This window comes from Macaca mulatta, chromosome 15 (genome assembly GCF_049350105.2).
Source record: "Macaca mulatta isolate MMU2019108-1 chromosome 15, T2T-MMU8v2.0, whole genome shotgun sequence".
Lineage (NCBI taxonomy): Eukaryota > Metazoa > Chordata > Mammalia > Primates > Cercopithecidae > Macaca > Macaca mulatta.
The window spans coordinates 81,764,842-81,788,383 of NC_133420.1; the positions used below are offsets into that span (position 1 = coordinate 81,764,842).

Sequence of the window (23,542 nt, forward strand, 5' to 3'; positions counted from 1 at the left end):
GCTTGAGCCCAGGAAGTCGAGGATGCAGTGAGCCATGATTGTGCCACAGCACTCCAGCCTGGGAAACAGAGCATGACTCCATGTCATTTAAAAAAAAAAAATCTCCATATGGATTTTGCTTTAATTACCATACTATATTAGGTAGTCAGACAATGAATATTGTTTAATGATTCAAGAAATGTATTTGTTCACTTATTCTTCACAGTCTGCTATGTATATAGTCTAGTCCTCCATCAAAAACTTAACAACATGAAAGGAACTCCACTACTTTATCCTAAGATGCAGTGTCAAGAGACTAACAATATGCAAAGTTCTATGGAATCTAGATCTACAGTAACCTAGGAATCAAATGCTACGAACCTAAAGCAAGATTGCTATTTTGAGAAAGTATAGACAAACCTATTTTTGATCAATGTAGTGGAGAACACAGCAGAATCAGGACTTCGATGAGGATCGAATGAATGTACAGGTCATTAAAAAATAGCAGTATAAAAATTTCCAAGATTAAAAATCTTTGCAATCATAAAACTAATAGTTCTACTAATTCCATGGAAAAAAATCTGGGTACAATTAAAATCAGCTTGAAAGACAAATAATTTTAGCTGAAACAAGTTTATGAAGAGATGTTCATGGAACCTTTGTGTGTGGAATCTATAAACAGGAACAAAATGCAGGCCTAAAAAAGACCTGTATTCACAATTTGAAAAATAATTCTTTATTCAATGTGAGACTATACTGTTTGATTGCAGAATTTTTCATATTCTTAACCACAATTGGAAATGAATGAATTAACATATACATTTCACATATACATACAAATATCCTGAGGATGGGGTAAGGGGTGTTTCAGATAGCCAAAGAAAATGATTCCTTGTAATAATAATAAACATACAGTAATGAACATGTTTTAGGTGCTATTTTAATGTTGTATCCTATTTCTTTCTCACAACGTATCTATGAATATGATCCTATCATTATGCCTATTTTATGGATAATGAAATTGAGGCATAGACACGTCAAATAGCATGCCTATGGTCACACAGCTAGAGGATGAGAGGATTTGAACAAAAGCAGTTTGGTAACAGATTCCATGTTCCTAATCCCTAGGATATACTCTAAATAATGGTAGAGTTGGCCGGGCACAGTGGCTCACGCCTGTAATCCCAACATTTTGGGAGGCCAAGGCAGGCAGATCACGAGGTCAGGAGTTCAAGACCAGCCTGGCCAACATGGTGAAACCTCATCTCTACTGAAGATACAAAAAATTAGCCAGGCATTGTGGTGCGCACCTGTAATACCAGCTACTCGGGAGGCTGAGGCAGGAGAATTGCTTGAACCCGGGAGGTGGAGATTGCAGTGAGCTGAGACTGAGCCATTGCACTCCAGCCTGGGTGATGGGGCAAGACTCTACCTCTAAATAAATAAATAAATAAAGGTAGGGTTGTGTTGGGGAGAAAAAATATGTTTCTTTTATCCAACTTATGTTCTTGGCTGAGACACTGTAAAAAATGCAGATTAGCAAAAGAAAAGCAAGCAAATTTATTTAATGTAAGTTTTACATGACAAGGGAGGCTTCATAAGGAAATGAGGACCCAAAAAATGGTTACATGTAAGGTATGATGAAAAACAGAAAGTCACGGGAAAATGTGGTAAGACAAAAGAGTATGAGCTAAGCATAGTAAACTGGGGGACACTTAGCATGGCTGTTCATTCAGATTCATCTTGGTGTTCCTCTGTCTTTTGAGATAAGGACGTTCCTTTCCTCTGGTATAAGGAAGCCACCTCTCATATGAGGATCTTATAATCTGTTTTAGGGGAGAAGGTCACAGAGTCATTCTTGCACCTGCCATTTTTCAAATTCCTTCAACTATATTTTGGGAGGAGTATGTCCTGAACGCCATCAGTTGTTATCATCTTTTTACAAAAGGTGGTAATGTGAGTGAATATACTGCTTTATAAAATGGGAGAAGATGGAAAGGGCTTTAAGACTAAGGTTGAAAACTTTAAGGATCAAAATGCCATATTCCTGAAGCAAAAAGAAAAGTCAAAGAGCATCAGTTTCTTGTAAAATAATTTTGAATGAGAATAAAATGCACTAGTAGGGAGAGACTGAAGTCAGATAGGCTAAACACACAGAATCAAGGAAGTTTATGTTGTGTTTGGGAAATGTGACCAGGCAATTAAAGAAATAACTTAATGATAAGAGAAAATAGAAGTAGAAAGTATAACTGTAGGGATGGAAAAAAATGATTTTCCTTCTACCTAAGTTCTCGTTTGAGACCCCTGTAACAAAAGACAGATTAACAAGGGAAAAACAAGTAAGTTAATTAACATGTGTATCACACATATAATAAATACGTGGGACCACCTGGAAGTGAGTAGCTCAAAGAGGTGGCTTAGAACTCCAGTTTATATAGCATCTTCAGCAAAGAACAACTATTTAAATAAGTGATAACGGAAAGGAAAGGACTTGCGTCCCAAGGGGCAGCAAATTGTAGGAAGGCAAATATGTGGAAAACTAATGGTAGATGAAGGCTAGTTGTCAAAATGTGTTACGTAGCTTCCTCTGGAGCTATCTCCAGGCTCATTAGGGACTCAAGTTGTATCCAGTGATTAGCTTTTATCCCTTTTTGGCAGAGAGGGGAGAATGAATACCTTTGCAAATGTATGTACTGCTTTTAGCGGGAGATAAGAGAGCTTTTCTTGTAACTGCTTTTTCCGAACTGGCTTCAGTTTGAAATAATCCTTATGCCCAAATTGCTTATTTTGGCATGGCACATTTTGCAACCCTTTATAATCTACTCAACACATTCTTATTTCTCTGCTTCTGAAACCATGCCTCAAAGAATTAAAGAAACCAATGATAAACAGAAATTATTGAGTTTGCAGGATGGCAGATTAAAAAAGAAACAACTTAATGAAACTCCCTCTGCTTATGAGATAAAAGAACTAGCTGAAATCAGTTGGAACCAATGTGGTTGACTGGAGTCTGCACAGAACGAGCTTGCTGATGTCACAGTCTGAAATTCCACTGCATGTTTCATACGATCCCAGAATTGCACATGCAACTTGCAGCATGAAGAGATAACTGCTCAAGGACTTTGCAGATCTCCCCTTTCCTTTCACCCATCACCTATTAATCTCAGAATTCCCCCTCCCCCCATCACTTTCTAAAAATACTGCTTTGAAGCCAGCCTGGAAGACAGATTTTAGCTTGACACTCCTGTCTCCTTGTGAGTCAACTTGTAATATAAAGCTTTTCTTTTCTCAGAAACCCAATGTCATAGTATTCACTTCTAGCATAAGGCAACAAGCCCCTTTTATTCAATAACACTCCAAACTTCACTTCTCTTTAATTTGCTTGGAATACTGAAATTCTGTTTTTCTTCTTGAAGATACAAACAACTCCCCCTGATAAAACCCATCACTGAAAAGGCATGCTCTTGTCAATACTATTCAACTATGGAAAATAAATACTGATAAGGTGATAATCATACAATATAGTATTTTATATATACTAAATTATATATATACATATTAAGTTCTATTTTTTTCAATATCCAAGTAACTCTTATATTTTTGTCTCTAAAAATCTAAAAGAAAGAATCTTCTGAAGTCCCTAAAGCTCTACTGCAAGAATTTCTAGCCGTTTGAGAATTATTTGCAGCTAAGGGACTCTTGAAGGTATTCTGTCAGGCAGGAAATGTAACACTAATCACAGTATAAAATTGAGTTTTACTGCTAAGTAACATAAATGACAATCCTATATTTTAAGAGATATTGTATGATATGTCTCTCAAAATATGTGACCTTGTGCACATGCACTAATGTCAGAGGTGTTTGAAACAGAGCAACTCCATTTTGAATAGGGGCTGGGTAAACTAAGGCTCAGTTCTGCCGGGAGGCATTCCCAGTAGATTAGGCAATCTAAGTCACAGGATGAGATAGGAGGTCAGCACAAGATACAGGTGATAAAGACCATGCTGATGAAACAGCCTTCAGTAAAGAAGTTGGCTAAACCCACCAAAACCAAGACAGTGATCAGAGTGACCTCTGGTCATCCTCGCTGCTATACTCCCACCAGTGCCATGACAATTTACCTACGCCATGGCAACGTCAGTAAGGTACTCTATATGGTCTAAAAAGGGGAGGCATGAATAATCCACTCCTTGTTTAGCATATAGTCAAGAAATAACCATAAAAATGGGCAACCGGCAGCCCTTGGGGACTGCTCTGCCTATGGAGTAGCCATTCTTTTACTCCTTTACTTTCTTAATAAATTTGCTTTCACTCTACTCTATGGACTTGCCTCAAATTCTTTCTTGTGTGAGATCCAAGAACCCTCTCTTGGGATCTGAATTGGGACCTCTTTCTGGTAATACTAATATGATAAAATTAAAAGTGTGTATTAGCAAATTACCTAACTATTGCTTATTTATTCATACATACATATTTGCACATAAGTAAATGGCACCACTTTATTATGAATAGTGCGGTAGTACCAAGTGGTTAAGATAGAATTAGTAGCTAGCACTAGACTTTCCTTGAAGATATAGACAATGCTTAGTGGGTGTGAAGTAACTTTTTACCTCTAATTGCCATTGAGAGAAGGAAAGAACAACCTGGGTAACACCGAAATGGGAATGCAGATTTGGTCCTTTGGCCTTTCCTTCATAAATATGTTTTCTGAGTTTCTTTAACTGCCTGAGGACAAGGGGCTTGAGTACATGATGTTTAAAAACAGTGTTTTTCAAACTTGTCTGCACATTGGATTCAACAGGGAAACTTGAAAAAATACTTAGGCCTGTATCCCACTCCAAAGGTTATAATTTAATTCGTCTGGGGTGTGACCTAACCTTTGGAATTTTTATAAGACCACCAGGTGCTTCTAATATGCAAACAAGTTTGGGGACCACATTTTAAGGTAATTTTCAGTTCTATGTCTGTGATTAGGAAAAGTATCCGGAGACATTCCAAATTTAAAACAGAATCACTATTAGGGATTTAAAAGCAAAACAAAATAAAAAACTAGGGAAAATCAAAGGACATATGTCATTATAAAACACAGCAGAATTTTTAAAATTATGACAAATTGAGCAATTTGTTAGCAATTATGGCAATACTGAACTTCCCTACTGTCTATATGTAAAAAAGAGGTGTTCTATCATTCGTCTTTGTGGTTTTGTTACAAGAAAGGGGTCCTGATCCAGACTCCAAGAGAGGGTTTTTGGATCTCGCACAAAAAGGAATTCAGGGCAAATCCACAGTGCAAAGTGTAAGCAAGTTTTTTAAGAAAGTAAATTTCTAATTTTTCCTAAATTAGAAAAATATAATTTTAGTAGTCATGTGGTCCTCAGTTTATAAGTAAGCCATAAAAGAATGGCTACTCCATAGACAGAGCAGCCCCGAGGGGTGCTGGTTGCCCATTTTTATGGTTGTTTCTTGATGATATGCTAAACTAGGGGTGTATTATTCATGCTTCCCCTTTTTAGACCATATAGGGTAACTTGCTGATGTCGCCATGGTATTTGTAAACTGTCATGGCACTGGTGCAAGTGTAGTAGTGAAGACAACCAGAGATCCCTCTTGTGGCCGCCTTGGTTTTGGTGGGTTTTGGCCGACTCCTCTACCACAACCTGTTTTATCAGCAAGGTCTTTAAGACCTGTGTTTTGTACTGACCTATGTCATCCTGTGACTTAGAATGCCTTAACCATCTGGAAATGCAGCCCGGTAGGTTTCAGCCTCATTTTACCCAGCTCCTATTTAAGATGGAGTTGCTCTGGTTCACACGCCTCTGACAGTTTTACTGATGTGTTTCAAGTGCATATATGAATGTACAGCCAGGAGTAAGAGAAAGAAGCATTATAGATTTTTAGTATCCTCCTGTTGCTGTTCACTAGGGGTACATATCTTAAGACTAGGAATCTGTAGAGCTATAACTTTAAAGAACTAATATTTAACTACCTTTCAATTAAAGTTAGTACAATGACTTTGCATAATACATACATAAAATAATTAGTGAAGATGGTTCTTAATTTAAAGGATGTTAAACAGCTTGTAGACATCTGGTAACAAGCTGAAATGGGTCATTCAAAATTTATCTAACTAAATTAAGGGGGAAAATTGTTTCTCCTCCCAGGTTGGCATGTCACAAGATAACTAAACCGACTTAGTAGGCTTGCCTGGGAATCCTTAGCTGTCAGTGGTGAATATGCAAAGGGCCAGCAAATTAAATCAACCTGCCAAACTGTCAATTTCAAGCCTCATGACTGCATGAAAATAGCATCACTGGAAGAAATCAAGCATTGCCTTCTTTTGGGTTTCCTGGCACCTATTCAAATACTCATGCAGTTGTGGCTAATTTTGCATGCAAATTTCAGTCAATAAGCTCAGAACAAGACCTCCCAAGATATTTCAAAGGATCTGACAGTATTTTTTCTGAATACCAAATCGACAGTAGTTGAAATTCAATCTCCATTTGCTAGTGCTTTACATATGCACAGTGTCCCCACCACAGAGCTAAGTTAATGAGAGCCTTACCTGCTTTCACTCACATCCTCCCAGCCGTCCTTGCTGAGGTTCTCAAACACATTGCTCATAACCTTGATGGAGTGATTGAGAACAGTGTGGTGACGACCCACAGAGCAATTTTTCTTGGCAGCTTTAAATTTAACCTTGGTCATAGTTGTCTTACAATCATATCGTCCAGATCTCACTTTCGTGGTAGCCGTCTCGGATTTAGCTTTGTCTGCTGACTGGTGTGATTTCTCCATTGGGTTGATCAGCTCTTCATTTTCATTTCTCAATGCATTAGCTTCTGCCACTTGTCTCTTCAGGAAAGTTACTTCTCTCTCCAGCTCACTGATTTTTACTTGAAGTTCAGTATTTTCTTTTTCTACATCTTTACTCCCCTTTATTATCTGTTCTAGCTCTTTTTCTCTGGTCTCAGTATCTTCTTGTTGCTGTTTTAAGAGGGATTTCAGAAAATCATTTTCTTTCATTAATTTTTTATTCCCTTCTTTTAATTTTCTCGACCTTTTCTCAAAAGATTTCAGCCGATTTTCCAACTCAATGACCTAAAGAGAAAAGTTTATTCTTTCAAGAATCCAAAACCATAATCTACTATACTTTATTATCATTTCTAACTTATGAAATAAAAATTACATTTAGCACAAGGACAAAACAAATCTAAAGTACTTGATTTCTAGATAATTCTAAGGCGGTATAGATGAATACATTCAAAAATGCAATAATATATCTGTTGAATAAAGGACAGATGGTAAAAGAAGGTAAAATTCTACACAGTGACAGAACTAAGTATGCTAATAAACTGCAGTGTCTTCTGAGATCATAAGTGCCGTGGCTATATATTCTATTCATTGTGGAAAAAATATTACAGAGAAAAATAACATACACAAAAAGGCAAAAAGTAGACACATAAACTGTATTAATAAATAAACTTTTTTCAATATTCAACAATCATGAAAAAGGAATGACAATACAAAGTAATCTACTGAGGCTGCTTTTTTCCTAAATTAGAAAAATGTAATTTTAGTAGTCATGTGGTCCTCAGATAAAGGAACAGTTTACCAAAATAATAAAGTCTAGCAATTTTAAATTACAATGATTTCAAGATTGCATATAAATTAAAATTTTACCATTTATTTCAATAAACAATGCTTGTGTTGTAGGACATAGCAATGGTAACATACACTTCCTAATCTTAAGGAATTTCAAAATCATTGGGAAAGACAGACATTTGCATAAATAAACCTAATAAAGGATATAATCTAAGTGTCATAAGTGTGGGCAATTAATTCCAATTCTTAAGTTCAAATATTTCATGGAGGAGTTGACTTACATTTAGATCTTATTAATAATAAGCATTATTGTTTGTAAAGTACATTCTACTATTTACAAAATAGTTTCAAAAACACGATCAACATGATCGCTTCTGGCCATCTCAAAACATGAGGTATGTGGAACTAACAATTATCTTTCCAGACAGGAAAAAGAGGTTCTGAAAACTTAAATTTCACAGAGGTAAACCTTTCTGGGATTGAACTGGGATCCAAATTCAGGATTTTGTGCCCCTCCCACTATTCAACAAGGCATATGAGAAAGAAGAATTACTCAGATATGTATGGAAAATGAACAAAGATTTGGACTCAAGAAAAAACTGGAGACAAGCAAAACAATCTAAATGACTGAAAAAGTATATGAACTCATTTTTACTTGTAAAACAAAATTCTTCAGAGAAACATGTTTGATACACTGACAACTCCAATGATCTGACTACTTTTGTCCCTCACAAAATTCATTATGTTGAAACCTGATCACTAGTGTGATGGCATGATGAGGTGGAGCCTTTGGAAGGTGATTGGATCATGAGGGTGGGGCCCTCATGAATGGGATTAGTGGTATTAAAAGAGACCTCAAGGTGAGGACACAGCAAGAAGGCACCATCTACGAACCAGAAAGAGAGATCTTACAAGACACTGAATCTTGGATCTTGGACAGTTGGATCTTGGACAACAAGTTTCTATTGTTTATAATCCTCTCAGTTTTAGTATTTTTTATAGCCAACTGAAGAGACTAAGACAATAACCAATGATTCAAAATAATAATATTCCAGAAATATACAAGATAAAACATACATATTCTTAACACTTTCCAGTTTACGAAACTTTACTTATAATAGTGAAGATGTAAATTGTTTCCTAAACATGAGTTTCAGTCATGTCTGATTTACATATCCTTCTATATTATCTTTTTTTTTTTTTTTAACGTTCAACCCCTTTCATTTAAATCAACATTAATTTACTAAGTGACTATACTATCCTGGGGCATGGGTATTTCTCAACACAGTATGAAGAATCTCACCTAATTTCAATCACTTCTATTCCATGGTATGATATATTAACCTACTATTGGACATATGTCCTTAAAGGACCTACTCATGACCTGGAATAAAGCTATCTGAAAATTTTTGTCTCAAACTATTGTAGACTTCTGCATATTTCTGTGAAAGAGATTGTATTGTTCCTTCTCAATGTAAACACTTTACTGGGGAGCTGATTAATGTGACAAAAAATACAGTGTTCAAGAAAAAAATCTATGCCAGAATCCTTTTCACTTTTTCCAAATCACTCTACTTCTAAATTTTATTGAAGGATTTTTAATCACTGCCCAAATCAGTATACTTTTCATAAATATATTTTAAAATACTTTTGCATATTAGATTCCAAAGGGGAGTGAGTAAAATATACTGTATTCTTTAAATACATATTTGATGCAAGTAAACAATTACACTTTCTTTGAGTCAAGATCTCACTTTATTGCCCAGGCTGGAGTGCAGTGGTCCGATCATGGTTCACTTCAGCCTTGACCTCCTGGGCTCAAGTGATCCTCCCACCTTAGCCTCCAAAGGAGCTGGGACCAGAGGCATGTACCATCACACCTGGCTAACTTTTTATTTTTTGTAGAGACAGGGTCTCATTGTGTTGCCTTGACTGGTCCACACTTTTTTTTAAAAAGTGACTTTGGTGGTACAAAAATATTAATAAGAAGCAGTGTGTTTTAGGGGAAATAGAATTTTGAATCAGGTCTATATCTCACTTCCAACTCTACTTGCTTTAGTTGGTAAAATATTAAAGGTATTTTACCTTTAGTTTCCTCATCTGTGAAATGAGGATAGTAATACCTATACCTTACAGCTTTGTTGGGAGTATTAAATGTGATCATAAACCATAATTCCTGACAGACAGTAAGTAGTAAACAATTTACTATCATTATCATTATTACTGTTTTCTATTACCATTCACCTTAACATCTATCTAATAAAACTGCTGTAACTAAAATATAATTACTTGTGATGAATATTCTGAATTAGCCATTAAATCAGCTGTATATTTCAATTCAATTAAAATATGTTACAAATAAATATAACTAATAAACATCTTAAATTTGAGATTCCAATTCTGGAAATTAGCATTTTTTTTCTTTTGACTAAAATCCACTTAAGTTTGGGGACAACTCATTAACATTTTACATACGTTGGGGCTCAGAATACAACACACCAAAATATGCCACTTTGGCTTGCCAAGTACCTTGAATTGAAGGTCACTGGAAGTGCCTCAGAAGCAAGACCTCCTGCCCTCCTGTCACCCGCCCCATTTTCTCCCATAAAGTAAGTCACATCAAACATAATTCCTCTTCCCTAAGGCAGGTCATACAAACTAGAACTCTTCTCCCCAAAAGCAAGCCGTAAAACCAAGAAAGGTAACTTTCTCCCTTCTCAGTTCTCCCTTGAAGACTTTCATTCCAGAGGGGTCCTGTCCCATACCCGGGAAGGAAGGAAGTCTACACAGAGGGCAAGAAGAATCTGAGCAGATAGGCCTTGCTTGGTTTGCCCCTCCTTAGCCTATTACCATAGACATACCCTTTTGTATAGATACATTTCTACATGGCTATCCTTTCTTTATTGAACCTAAGCGCATAAATAGACAGTTTTCTCTGGGTCTTTGTTTTTGAAGCCTCCTGTGGCACATAAAACTTTGATTAAATAAATGTTATGTATTTCTCGTGTTAAACTGCCTTTTATTATAGGAGTGTCAACTGTGGCCCTTATGATAGATGAGGAAAGATGCCACAACTTTCCACCTCTATATACATACCAATTGAAGATGTCTGTGGTTTTAAGGTCTGTTAACTGCATAATGTGAATGTATGTTTAATCATGAGAACTGGTCAAAATTATTTGAGTTTAAAATGGAGGACAAATAACAAAACAGAGACACTACTTCTAAACATTTTGAAAAGGGAAAATCCATAGCACTTATTAAAGTGTTATTCAAGGTATACTCAAAAATTGTTAAACTGATTTTAATCCTTCAAAAATAGAAAAGTAAATTTTAATACATATTTGAGAATGAAAGTCTGGGGAACTGTTAAAAGTATTCAATTTGTGGATTATAATTCAGCTCAAGCCCACGTTTTCTTATAGTATTAAACATTTAAAATAATATACCAAATAGATGGCTCTTTTCAGGCCAGGTGCAGTGGCTCATGCCTGTAATCCCAGCACTTTGAGAGGCTGGGACAGGCGGATTACTTGAACTCAGGAGTTCAAGACCAGCCTGGCCAACATGGTGAAACCCCACCTCTACAAAAAACACAAAAATTAGCCAGGCATGGTGGCACACGCCTGTAGTCCCAGTTACTTGGGAGACTGAGGCACGAGAATTGCTTGATCCTGGGACGCGGAGGTTGCAGTGAGCCAGCATTGCCCACTGCACTCCATCCTGGGCGACAGAGCAAGACCCTGTCCCCTCCCACCCCCCAAAAAAAGAGGCTCTTTCCAAAACTGAAATAAAATACCTGACATTATGAAGCTATGAAGAGTGTAGTTTGCTAGGTTTGCCATAACAAAGTATAACTGAGTAGGTGACTTAAACAACAGAAATTTATTTTCTCACATTCCTGGAGTCTAGAAGTCCAAGATCAAGGTGTCAGCAGGGTTGGTTTCTTCTGAGGCCTTTCTCCTTGGCTTGTAAATGGCTATTTTTCCCTGTGTCTTCACATGGACTTCCCTCTGTATTTGTCTGTATTCTAATTTCCTTTTTTTAAATAAAGACACCAGTCATGTTGAATTAGGGCTGACCCTAATAGCCTTATTTTAACTTAATTACCTCTTTAAGGACCCTATCTCCAAATGAATGTAAACATTCTGAGATAATACAGCTTAGGACTCTTAATATATATAAATGTGGGGGGTAGATCACAATTCTGCCAATAACAATGTGAAATGTTAATATATTATTTTTAAAATAATCTGCTCATATGTTTCACTTCTACTGCATACAAATATTGTTTTCACCTTATTACTGTTTTTTAAATTTATTTTGAGTGAGTTTCATATATAACCTTTTAAAATAATGAAACTCAAACATGAGGAATTAACTTGTGATTGATAAAACTACATTAGGTAAATATAAAAAATAGTATACTAATGAAAATAATTTATATTGGCTGTTCAGGTCTTAAAATGGATGTCTGGATCTACTATTGTAGCATTCATTTATGGCAGATGGAATGAAATATGGCTTTCTTTAGGGTTTCTACCCTAAGGCAAGAAAAAGCAGCATAGTATTACATATCCATAGATACAAAAATCATATAAAACCTGGCAAATAAAAATATTATTCTGAAAAAAAGATAATAAGCTAGTGTGAACTGTATGACATCCTACCTGGTAGTGCATAGATTAATTCAATTAATCATTTTACCTAAAGACAAATAAATGTAAGCATTTCTAGTTCTCTGTGTTACTATGTTAACTTGATATGTGTCATTCAGTAATAATGAGATGACAGCCTTTGTGACCTGACAAGTTGTTAGAAGTATGAACAATCACATCACCTGCTGTAAATCACTAGATTTCCTACAAGTCAATTCAGAGATGTAACGAAATATAAGCAACTATGTTAGTATTTTTGTTTATATATTTGTACATTTTCAGAGTTATCTAAGTATTAAGGTTTTGTAAAAAACTAAAATCAATCTAATGCAGCCAAATGACAATCACTTACAAGAACAAACTATTTAAAGATTATTTTCTTTATAACAAAGTGTTAATAATTAGATCCACTTAACTGAACTTGATAACAATGTATTTACTTATAAAAATACAAATTAAGTATAAAATTATAAAAGTAAATGTTAATATTTTAAAACGGTATTTTACTATTAATGATAGACATGTTATAACATGACTATAAGGTTTACATGGATGGTCTTACTAAAACATAAAAAGCTGTACTAAATTATATTGGTATAATTTTTTATCTAAAATGAGACAAGCCATGTACATTTTCATGTTTAACATTAAAACTATAAACATATTACCATTTTACTGAGGTAAAGCTATAACCATGCTCAGTGTTTTAGTTCAAATATTACAAATCTCTCTATTTGTGGAAGTATAGCAGTCTTATTAAAATATATTTTAAACTTAAACTGAGTTATAACTAACAAGCACATATAGTCTACATTTCTACAATTTCTATTTTTTTCATTGTCTCCATTTCACCTTTTGAAAATAATTTTAATCTACGTCAATGGAAGCACAAGTGTTTACACATTTATTTCACTAACATTGATTTTTTTTTTTTACCCCATTTTGGCAAGCCAATGATTTTGAATTATGAATTTAAATTAAGGATTCACACAAGGTTTACATTCATAAGCCCTCGTTTTAAAATATAATCCTTTACGTTAAAATTCAGATTTAACTTGCTCAGCTCAATATCTTAAAGATTAGACTACCTTCTGCAATGTCTGCTCCAACATTTCTTTTCCATTCTTCTCTGGAGTACTCCTCTTGACCTCATCATCTTCACCAGATCTAAAGAGCTGTTCTGGTAGAGAATAAATAATATATTATGATACCACGTGTGCTGCTGAAATACTGTCCTGTCATTTTAAGGAAAAGCGTTCTATGGTTTTTCAATTGTGAATAATCTAGGGTATTTTCTTGTCAAGTATTTGACCAGTAACTAAACAATGACCCTTTTCAAGATTTTTAGTCACACAATTAAGTATCTTTGTAGTGTCACTTTTTTTTTTTTTTTTTTTTTTTGCAGTGTAAGATTTTTCAAAAGTACAATAGATCTTCAGGTTAACAATGCTATACTTTTATTCCTATTTTCATTCTTTTGTAGACTATTCCCCCTTTGCCTTAAAAGCAGAATTCATTGCCTTTTTATCTACACAGTCACTACTAGTTTTGTTCTCTGGATCTTGTTCCCTGCCAGGAGGATCACAGTGATTGCTGAACAAAGCAAACAGTAACAGAATTAGGGTGGACTGAAATCGTAACACCCCCTACCACAACCTTTTTTTCAAGTGAAAGATCATGCACTGGGCAAGGTAAACCATACAAATAACTCTTCTAGAAATACTGTGACTTCATAACAAATAGAAAGCTAGGTATATGGGTGAGGTTATAGCTACAAATCATTCTTACACTAGCTATACATTTGACTACCAAAACCTTTTCAACCAAGCCAAAACCTACAAGTAACTTAACAACCTTAAAGAAAAAATGAAATAATAAAACTTCAGTTAATACTAAAACCAAAATATATCAAATCCTATAAATAACTTTTTTCTGCAATCTTTTACTTTGTATTCTTCTTTAGATAAATTACTATGACAAATTTTACTAACATTTTCTTAGTGAATTACTTTTGGAATATAACATTTCTTAAGGAATAAAAGGGGGACAAAAAAGAATATATAAAACTAAAAGGATATATATCTGTGTTAGCCTGAGATGATTTTGCTTTAAAGTATGCTTGGCTGCTGTAGGTCAGTATAAAATTTTGATTTCTCAACAAAGAAAAAAGAAAAGAATATTATTCTCTGGAGAGTAGAAATCCTCCTGGTATAAACAGTGACTAACAAGTTTGTTAGAGTGAATTAGGCATTTCTTTTGTCTTTGAAAAATGACATACCCAATTAAAACTTCTGTACTTATGAAATAAACAGAACACTATCCTAAGGATAATAAAAGCTAGGATAGGTAGAATTTGTCACCTGGGGAGTAAGTACCTTTACCTTGATAATAATCTATCAGTTCCTAAGTTTCTTCTTCTAGTCCCCTAACACCATGGTGCTGAATTCATTTACAACAATCTTTCAGCAATATAGAAATAATATGCAAATACAATTCATCCTTTGTAGTCATTTAAATATCTGATATACTTCTGAGTGAAATAATCTTAAAAATAATAGTTCTATATTCAAACAGCATGGGATGCCAACAATAGCTAAATACTTCCAATAAAATAAATGGTGAAGACTGATTTAAAAATGAATCTGTCTGCTGCTTATTTGCTCCTGGATGTGTGCAAGGTCCACTGGTGGATTGTCTAACCATGTTCACCTGTACTTATCTGCTGAAGTTTGTTTCTTCCCTTCACAGGTTTATACAGAACGCTCAAGAAGCTAAGCTCATGCCATGGAAAGAAATGAGGATCCAATTTTCTGGCCCTTGATTCTCTTTCTCTTCAAGGATCTCAGGATTTGGGAAATAAACCAAGAAGACCTAGTTAGAAATACACACTCCTATTTCTTTCCTATGGTAGACATGTGAGCATATGCTTCACTTTACTGGAGATTTAATTTCAATACTTTAGTTTTAAATGCTTTACATTCATTCTAATTTATATTCTTTCTCAGGAGTTCCTTCTCTCCATTTTTTCTTTTTTGCATTAACTTTTAATTTTGCTTACTCATAGTTATTTAAGCTTATTATATTCTATTTTCTACATTTTTTCTTTTAATCTTCTTGGCTTAAATAATATAAAGTTTTCTGCAATCTTTTACTTTGTATTCTTCTTTTAGACTCTTTTAATTAATTTAACAAATGATTTTAAAAATCTATTATCATTGTTTTTTCCCTGATCTTAATATGAAGCTTCGTACACAAACTTTCTTAAAGGTCTGTTTGTGATTATATCAATTTGAGAGATTTAGAAAGGAAAATAGTTATCAACTTATTGTATTGGCAATTTCCTAAAGAATACTGCTATTTTTATTTCACTTTTAGGAAAAGAAAATGAGAATCATAGTGGGTAGGTTTTACTTCAGAAGGTACTTGTGATACAATAAGAAACATATACAGTCGTTTCTGTTGCAGGGACCTTCCTGGGATACCTAAATCCAACCATGTTCACGTCCCTGATGTAGCATTTGCATATAACCTATGCACATCCTCCTGTATACTTTAAATAATCTCTATATTACTTAGAATAACTAATACAAAGTAAATGCTACATAAATATTGTTATACCATATTGTTTAGAGAATAACAAGATAAGTCTATACATGTTCAATACAGATACAATTCTTTTTCAAATATTTTAGATCTGCAGTTGGCTGAATCCAGGGATGTGGAACCCACGGATACAGAGGGCCCACTGTATTTGGATTTTGTCCCCAATTCCTGAAACATAGTTTCAAAAACCTTTGGAATTTCTTGAGTAATAGGAGCATCCTTTGTTATTACAAGCAAAGCATAACAAGCTCCTTTCAACCATATCAGAGTTTATGCTTAATAAGATGATTCCCGGTAAGCCCCCTAGATAGGTTCAAGATGAGGACTGGCTGCAAGAGGAGGCAACCGTGTGATTACATGGTTTTAACATCCAGCCCCACCACCAGGTCTCTGCAGAGGGAAGAGGAAATGGAGATTGAATTGAATCACCAACGGCCAATGATTGAATCAATGATGGCTACTTAATGGAAGCTCCATAAAAAACTCTATGGAGTTTGGAGAAATTCCAAGTTGGTAAACACATTGAGGTGCTGAAGATGGCATGCTCAGAAAGGACATGGAAGCTTCTTGTTCCTTCCTCCATACCATGAACTATGCAACTCTTCTATTTGGCTGTTTCTGAATAGTATCCTTTATAATAAATAAGCAATAGTAAATGGAAAACTTTTCTGAGCCATTCTAGCAAACTAACAAATCTGAGGAAGGACTCCTGGGAGCCCCCAATTTAAACTCGGTTGGTCAGAAATACAGGTGGAAATGTGGGACTTGTGATTGGGATCTAAAATGGGGGCAGTCTTGTGGGACAGAGTCCTTAATCTGTAGGGTCTGCACTAATTCTAAGTAGTTACAATTGAACTGACTTGCCCAACTGGAGTTTGGAGAAGCAAAGAGTTGGTTGTTGGGTGGAAGAAAAAACCTGTATAATTGGCGTCAGAAGTACTGTGAGTAAAAATAACTCTGAACACTGTTTCAGATAAGTGAATTGGGGATAAATAGGCAATAAATCAGCAAGACCTGCCATGAAAAAGTTTTTGGTTTTTGTGTTAATTAAAAATCGTTGCCTTAGGCAAGATAAAGTCAGATCAGCCAACTATAATTAGAATCCATCTCCTCTGGAAGTAACCATAAGCCAGTGAAAACTCAACTCCCATTTCTGATGAATGAAATGGCAAGAAATAAATCTTGTTTCTGATGAGTAGGAGATAATTTCATTCATTTGATATGACTGTTACACTTGGCACCTCTTTCTGGAGACCTAGACCATCTCCTTTGAGTTTACCTGGGCAGGAGGCCTGGGAAGAATCTATTCAATCAGTAAAAGTTCAAAGACAAGTAGTCCATTTTTGTTATCAGCCACAAATATTCTAAAAAGGAAGTTACCAGGACAATGTAAGTATCTTTTTCTAGGACGAGAGGTAGGAAAACAGAGGGATAAGTAGGTTTTGTGGGGTTTTTTTTTTTTTTCATTTTATTTACTGTAAATTATACCCAATAAATAGGCTTCCTTGCCTTAAAAATAAAATGTCTTTAAGCTGGGGACTTGCTGGACTTGATCCTATTAGCTCACTGGATGAATCAGGGGAATTTGAACCTGCTGTCTTTAATTCCTCTAGCTAGCTTGAAAGCCATGTGTAACACTCCCTTTTTATTTTATGGTATTCCTTAAGCCCATACTTTTAAAATATTTTAGACTGTTTATTTTCTACTTCCGAGTGCTTCATTATATTTTAATTTCTATCTTTATATTTAAATGAATTAGTTTTGTGAAGTTTAACACTGTAATTGTGTTTCTGATTTCATATAAATTTCCTGTTACAAGCTGGGCATGGTGGCTCACGCCTGTAATCCCAGCACTTTGGGAGGCCAAGGCAGGCGGATCATGAGGTCAGGAGATCGAGACCATCCTGGTTAACACGGTGAAACCCCGTCTCTACTGAAAATACAAAAGAATTAGCCAGGCATGGTGGCGGTCGCCTGTAGTCCCAGCTACTCGGGAGGCTGAGGCAGGAGAATGGTGTGAACCCGGGAGGCGGAGCTTGCAGTGGCCCGAGATCACCCCACAGCCCTCCAGCATGGGCGACAGAGCAAGACTCTGTCCCCCCAACCAAAAAGAAAAGAAAGAAAATTTCATGTTACGAATTACTTCTTGCAATTAACTTTTGTTTCAATTTACTTTAATATTTCCTCTATATTCTTAATACTCCTTTGGCTTGTTTTAAAAATAATTTTTTAATTTTAAAATTCCCATTTTTTTTTTAAGACAGGGTCCTGCTGTATCACCCAGGCTGGAGTGCAGTGACACGATCTCGGATCACTGTAACCTCCACCTCCAGGGTTCAAGTGATCCTCCAGCCTCAGCACCCCAAGTAGCTGGGGGTACAGGTGTGTACCACCACACCCAACTTTTTTTTTTTTTCCGGTAGAGACAGGGTTGCCCAGGCTGGTCTCAAATTCCTGGATTCAAACAATTCACCTGCCTCAACCTCTCAAAATTTTGGGATTACAGTGTGAGCCACCAGTGCCATGTTGGTAACAACTACAAAGAAGCATGACTTTAAGCATAACAGAAGCAACCAAAAACTGTATAAATCATTTATATAGATATATTTGTGTGTGTATATACATATACAATGCATATGTTTTATATATTATACATATATTTATATATGTTGAGGGTACAAAAAAAGATAACAGAAAAAGGCTTTATATAGAGGTCACACCCCAGTTCTATTGTTAAAAATGAGGAGGTGTTTTCTACATGGAACCGACAAGAAAGGAATACAGTACTGTGCACACTGGTCCAGAGGTATTAAACGCTAAAGCACTTTGGGGTTTTATTTTGCTGATATTTCAGTTCCAGGGAGGAAAAAATAATGCTAAACATATGAAAGATAAGGCTAATGAGGTAGGCAGGAGCTAGTTTTCAGTGGAATAAAGGAATTTGGGCTTTATTTTGTTATTAGCAGGAAGTCACTAAATAAGAGAATAATATAAGATCAGAAATATTAACATAACAAGAGTAGGGCTGGAAGGAATGCCCTTATGCTAGATTGGATAGCAATTATAAGTAGCATAAAATGAAACTGCAGTCTGACCTTCCTTTCTTTATAAAATATACTGCATGGGTTTAGAACAGTTTTTGTTATTCTCCTTAAATGTTTAGGTACTAGGTATATGCTCAATAGATTAATGACTGTGCATTAAATTATGGTCACAAAGAATTAGTTAATATTAATCATTCCAAGAAGTAAATATTTCAACATTTTTACTGCTGTTGAAAAGTTTTTGGCTTTATTGGAGAAAACCTGAATATGCCTAAAAGGTTTTCCTTTTTGTTCCCAATATGTTCCCTTGATTTGGCTCTAAGTTAAAGTAGGATGACCATTTCTGAAGGCTTGATTTTTTGGTCATGTTCTTTTTGGTATGTATCCAACACAATCTATTCTCAATAGTAAGTACATTTGAGTTACTTGCCAGAAATCTGGAACTTAAATTGTATGCTGCCCAGCTATTATGAGAGTCTGTACTTTTTTAAATTAACATTTAATAAGGACAATCTGAAATTTGCAGTCCATTTACTCCATTCTAGATGCTTTATTTCTGGATTGGGTCAGACTACCTAGAAAACCATATGCTCGTAACGTACACTAACAGCTCCAGCATACTTTTGCCCACTGGCCTATGATTTTATATCATACTATGGTAGATTATTACTCAGCAAATGCTTACTTCTTTCATGGATACCTTCATGGATAGAGTACAGATCCCTGCTCCATTAATGTTGAGTTTGGCCATGTGATTTGCTTGGACTAGGGAAACATGGGTATAAATGACAGCATACTTGTTATGAGCCTAGAACTTAAGAAATTGTATGCTTCTGATCACCCCTTGGAAATTTCCAATATTTGCCTTGAAAAGAACTCGGTCAGGTAGTCACTGCCCCTTCAGCCTGGAACTGAGATTAAGAAATATGGAGCAGACCTAAATCCAATATTGCCTCAAGGTGAAGCACTCCAGCCAACCAACAGACCTGCAGCCTGCAGCACAGTTATTCCAGCTGATAGACTCATGAGCAAGAACTAAATGTTTGTTACTGCATGCTAGTGAGATTTTGTGGTTGTTTATTCTGCAGCAAAAGCTGATGGGATACAGAAATTGGTAATTTTAAGTGGGGTGCTGCTATGATAAAAAGCTAAATTATGTGGCATTGATTTTGGGACTGGGTGGAAGGCGGCAAAATATATGTTACAGGATGCTGAGAAAATGGCGACCCATGTTATGTCGTTACAAAACATTTAGAAAACTGCCACCTGGCATAACCTGGAAGGCAAAAAATGTACCTAATAACCTAATAAATTTTACACTGAGTGAGGAGATGTCAGCGCAGAATGCTGATAGTATGAGTTTGGTTATTGCTGGCTGCACTTGACTAGCTACTCTAAGAAAGATCCGAGCTCAGAAAGGCACTGGCCATTGAAATATGGGAAGTGTTTAAGTTCCAGTACTTTCAGAGTTGGAAAATGAAATTGCTTGTCACCATATAAAAGGAGTGGACACTGAATCACTGGCAGCATAAAGACCAAATCTCAGATGTTGACATTAAAACATGGCTCAGGATTTGGCTATCATGCCTGTTGCTAATAATTTGTGAAAGGAATAATGCAAGGCCTGGTAGACTTTGGGTAAAGGCCTAAAATACTCCCCCAACCCTCCATAGAAACTAACACTGACAGTATGAATTGTTGTTGGCTGTATTTAATAAGATGACTTGCTTTAGCCAAAGAAATCTTGGGTGGAGGTTACAGTGTGCCAGTTCCAAACACAGGCAAAACAAGCTCTTCATGTTTATACTTGTTGCACTGTGTTCAAGAATCAGACACATGGAGCAGAAGTGGAATTAACTTGCAGCCTGAAACAGAGCTGGACCAGAAAACCTGCAGCAGTAAGAGCTGCTTCAGCCAACACACAGACCCATAAGCAATAAATAAATACTTGCTATTGTTTATGAAAGAGTTTTCCCATTTGCTTGTTTCTTGCATTGTCTGATACACAAGCCCTCAACTTTCAATGACAAACATGGTAAGAAACGGTTTTGTGAACATACTCATGCACTTGTGACTCAGTAAAGACTGAGAAATCTAGCTCCTGGCCAAAACTTACATGTGATTCATCAGGCCTGACCATAGGTGATTACCAAAGTTTTACCTGGCACACCTCATGGGGCAAACCAGACTTGTAGGTCAATGGACTGCAGTCTCTGAAGGGAGTTACACTTAAGGACACAGGTTCCCCTGGTCAAGGACACTAGTTTCCCTGGCCAATCACACTCTTACACATATCTGTATCTCTACCATAGATGTCTTGATATGGAGGCATTTTTATTGGGGGCTTTGGCTGAGGTTTGCTTAGGTGTCTCTGCAGAAACCTCCTTAGAAGACCGGGAGGAGGCAGTAAACTTGAAGATATTTGTTCTAATTCTGACTTTATACTTTTCCTCTCCCAGCCATCTTCCCACACCCTCCCCCCATGCCTCAGGTCTATCAGATGGCAAGAACCTTTTGCTTGAGGATCCACTGGCAGTGAGACAACCCTCATTTCTATGTGGATCCACTTGACGCATGGGGGAAAATAAAATATGGGGAGCTGGCACTTTCTCCCCTTTAGCCTCTTGCTTAAACTATCTCAGTAATTAATTAAAGGTGGCTGTAACTTTCATTTTGGTTTGTTCTCTTAGAGCAGCTATTCATACACCTGGCATTTCGGCTCTCTCTAGTTCAGCTAAGCTCTTGACAGAGGTATTGTGGGATTGTATTAAAGACTCATTATACTATAAATTGCAATTTTCAGTAAAGAGAAATCTAGCATGGTAGGGGCTTAAGGTATTCATTTGGGAAGCCTAGAGGAGATTGAACTCATTTGAGGGAACAGGCACGGAGTTTTTTTGGATGACATGCTTAGCTTTTAAGATACTTGTAAAAGCAGCCAGAAGGAAACAGGTGTCAGAAAATAGGAAATATACATTTGGAACATGGAAAGAGTTTTGGGATTTAATCCAGAGAAAACATGTTCAATAAAAAGAAAAGAAAGTTAGAGGGACCAGATTTTCCCTTCTATATGGAGCAACTAAAAACTAGAAAAAAATATATGAAAAATGGTTTTTAGATATTGGGCATCAGACAATGTCATCTCTGGAGAGGGCAACAAATAAGGTGAGTTCTATGATTATCCCAGCTTACTACTTACAGAGAGCTTCCAAGCTACAGCACAGAAACAGGAAACCTAAATGGAGTCCAGTAATCTTCCTAAATTAAGGAGACATACCCTGGGTTCCAGCGAGGTCAAGGGAGCTAGAGTTTGCAGGGCAAAGTGTCATAGAGGAAAGATCTACTCAGATACAGGGAGATCTCTGAAGATCTACAGACCTGAGGACCTTGTCTTCAGCCAAGTACTAATCAGCACATGCATTTAAGGAAACTACCCAAGTATAAGACAGAAAAAAAAAAAAAATCCAAAAGGATTAGAGAAAACTTAGAGGAAACAAACTGCAAAGCTCATACAGTTGTAGTGGTAGTTTATGCTCTGACTAGCCGAGGGATAAAAGGGGGGCACATTATATAAAGGTGAACAAAGTAAGAATGACAGCAGAATTCTTATCAGAAACAATTCACATTAGAAGATAGTGGAGTAATTAACTGCTAAAGAAAAAAAAAATCTGTCAATGTAGCATTCTATACTTACTGAAAATACCTTTCAAAATGAAGAAAAAATAGGGATATTTTTTCAGGTGTATGACAGCTGAAAGAATTTCACTACCAGCAGATGTGCACTCTAAGAAATATTAAAGGAAGTCCTTCAGGCAGAAAGAAGATAACACCAGATGGAAATACGGATCTATAGAAAGGAATGAAGAGCAGCAGAAATGGTTCTCAGCAAAAAACACAGAGAACTACCAGGCCTGGTAGTTCCAACACTCTCTGCTGAAGCCAGACAACAATTTAAAACCCTGGGTCACCCCTTCTAGAATAGAAAACACTCTGTAGTTGGTGGAGCAAAGTGTACATTTAACAAAATACAGACTTTGAATCCAAATTGAAAAAGAAAAGCCACAAAGGAAGAAAAGAATTTACCAAAAATCTGAATTTAATAAAATACAAGCTCAGAAAATAGTAAAACATCCAAAAATAAGAATTTGAAGAATTGAGGCATTAAACTGAGAACAACAAGAATAACAAAGAACATTATTACAGATTAAAAAGAAATGTAAGAAAGAACAAAAGAAGGCCAGGCGCAGCGGGGCTCCCACCTGTAATCCCAGCACTTTGGGAGGTCAAGGCAGGCAGATCACGAGGTCAGGAGATCGAGATCATCCTGACCAACGTGGTGAAACCCTGTCTCTACTAAAAAATACAAAAATTAGCTGGGCGTGATGGTGCATGCTTGTAATCCTAGCTAGGTGGGAGGCTGAGGCAGGAGAATTGCTTGAACCAGGGAGTCGGAGGTTGCAATGAGCCAAGATCGTGCCACTGTGTTCCAGCCTGGTGACAGAGCGAGACTCCATCTCAAAAACAGAACAAAAGAAAAATAAAACATGGCTAAAAATTGAATTACTGATGAAGGAAGGTCTTGAGATAAAATGAATGCAGAAGAAAAAGAAAAAAGATTAAAGAATTGTTAAGAAAATAGATATGAAGGCCGGACAA

At 36.1% G+C, this 23,542-nt stretch overlaps 1 protein-coding gene across 8 annotated transcripts in view; it reads right to left on the bottom strand.

Annotated features, from left to right (window-relative positions):
- CNTLN (centlein) overlaps positions 1-23,542 on the bottom strand; it is a 367,082-nt gene that overhangs the window by 107,714 nt on the left and 235,826 nt on the right. For all 8 annotated transcript variants that reach the window (XM_077966047.1, XM_028835147.2, XM_015117646.3 and 5 more), the window contains 2 exons: positions 13,328-13,419; positions 6,542-7,077 (listed from right to left, as the gene is read on the bottom strand). In XM_077966047.1, the coding sequence (XP_077822173.1) occupies positions 6,542-7,077; positions 13,328-13,419 (628 nt within the window). The remainder of the gene's footprint in view (positions 1-6,541; positions 7,078-13,327; positions 13,420-23,542) is intronic.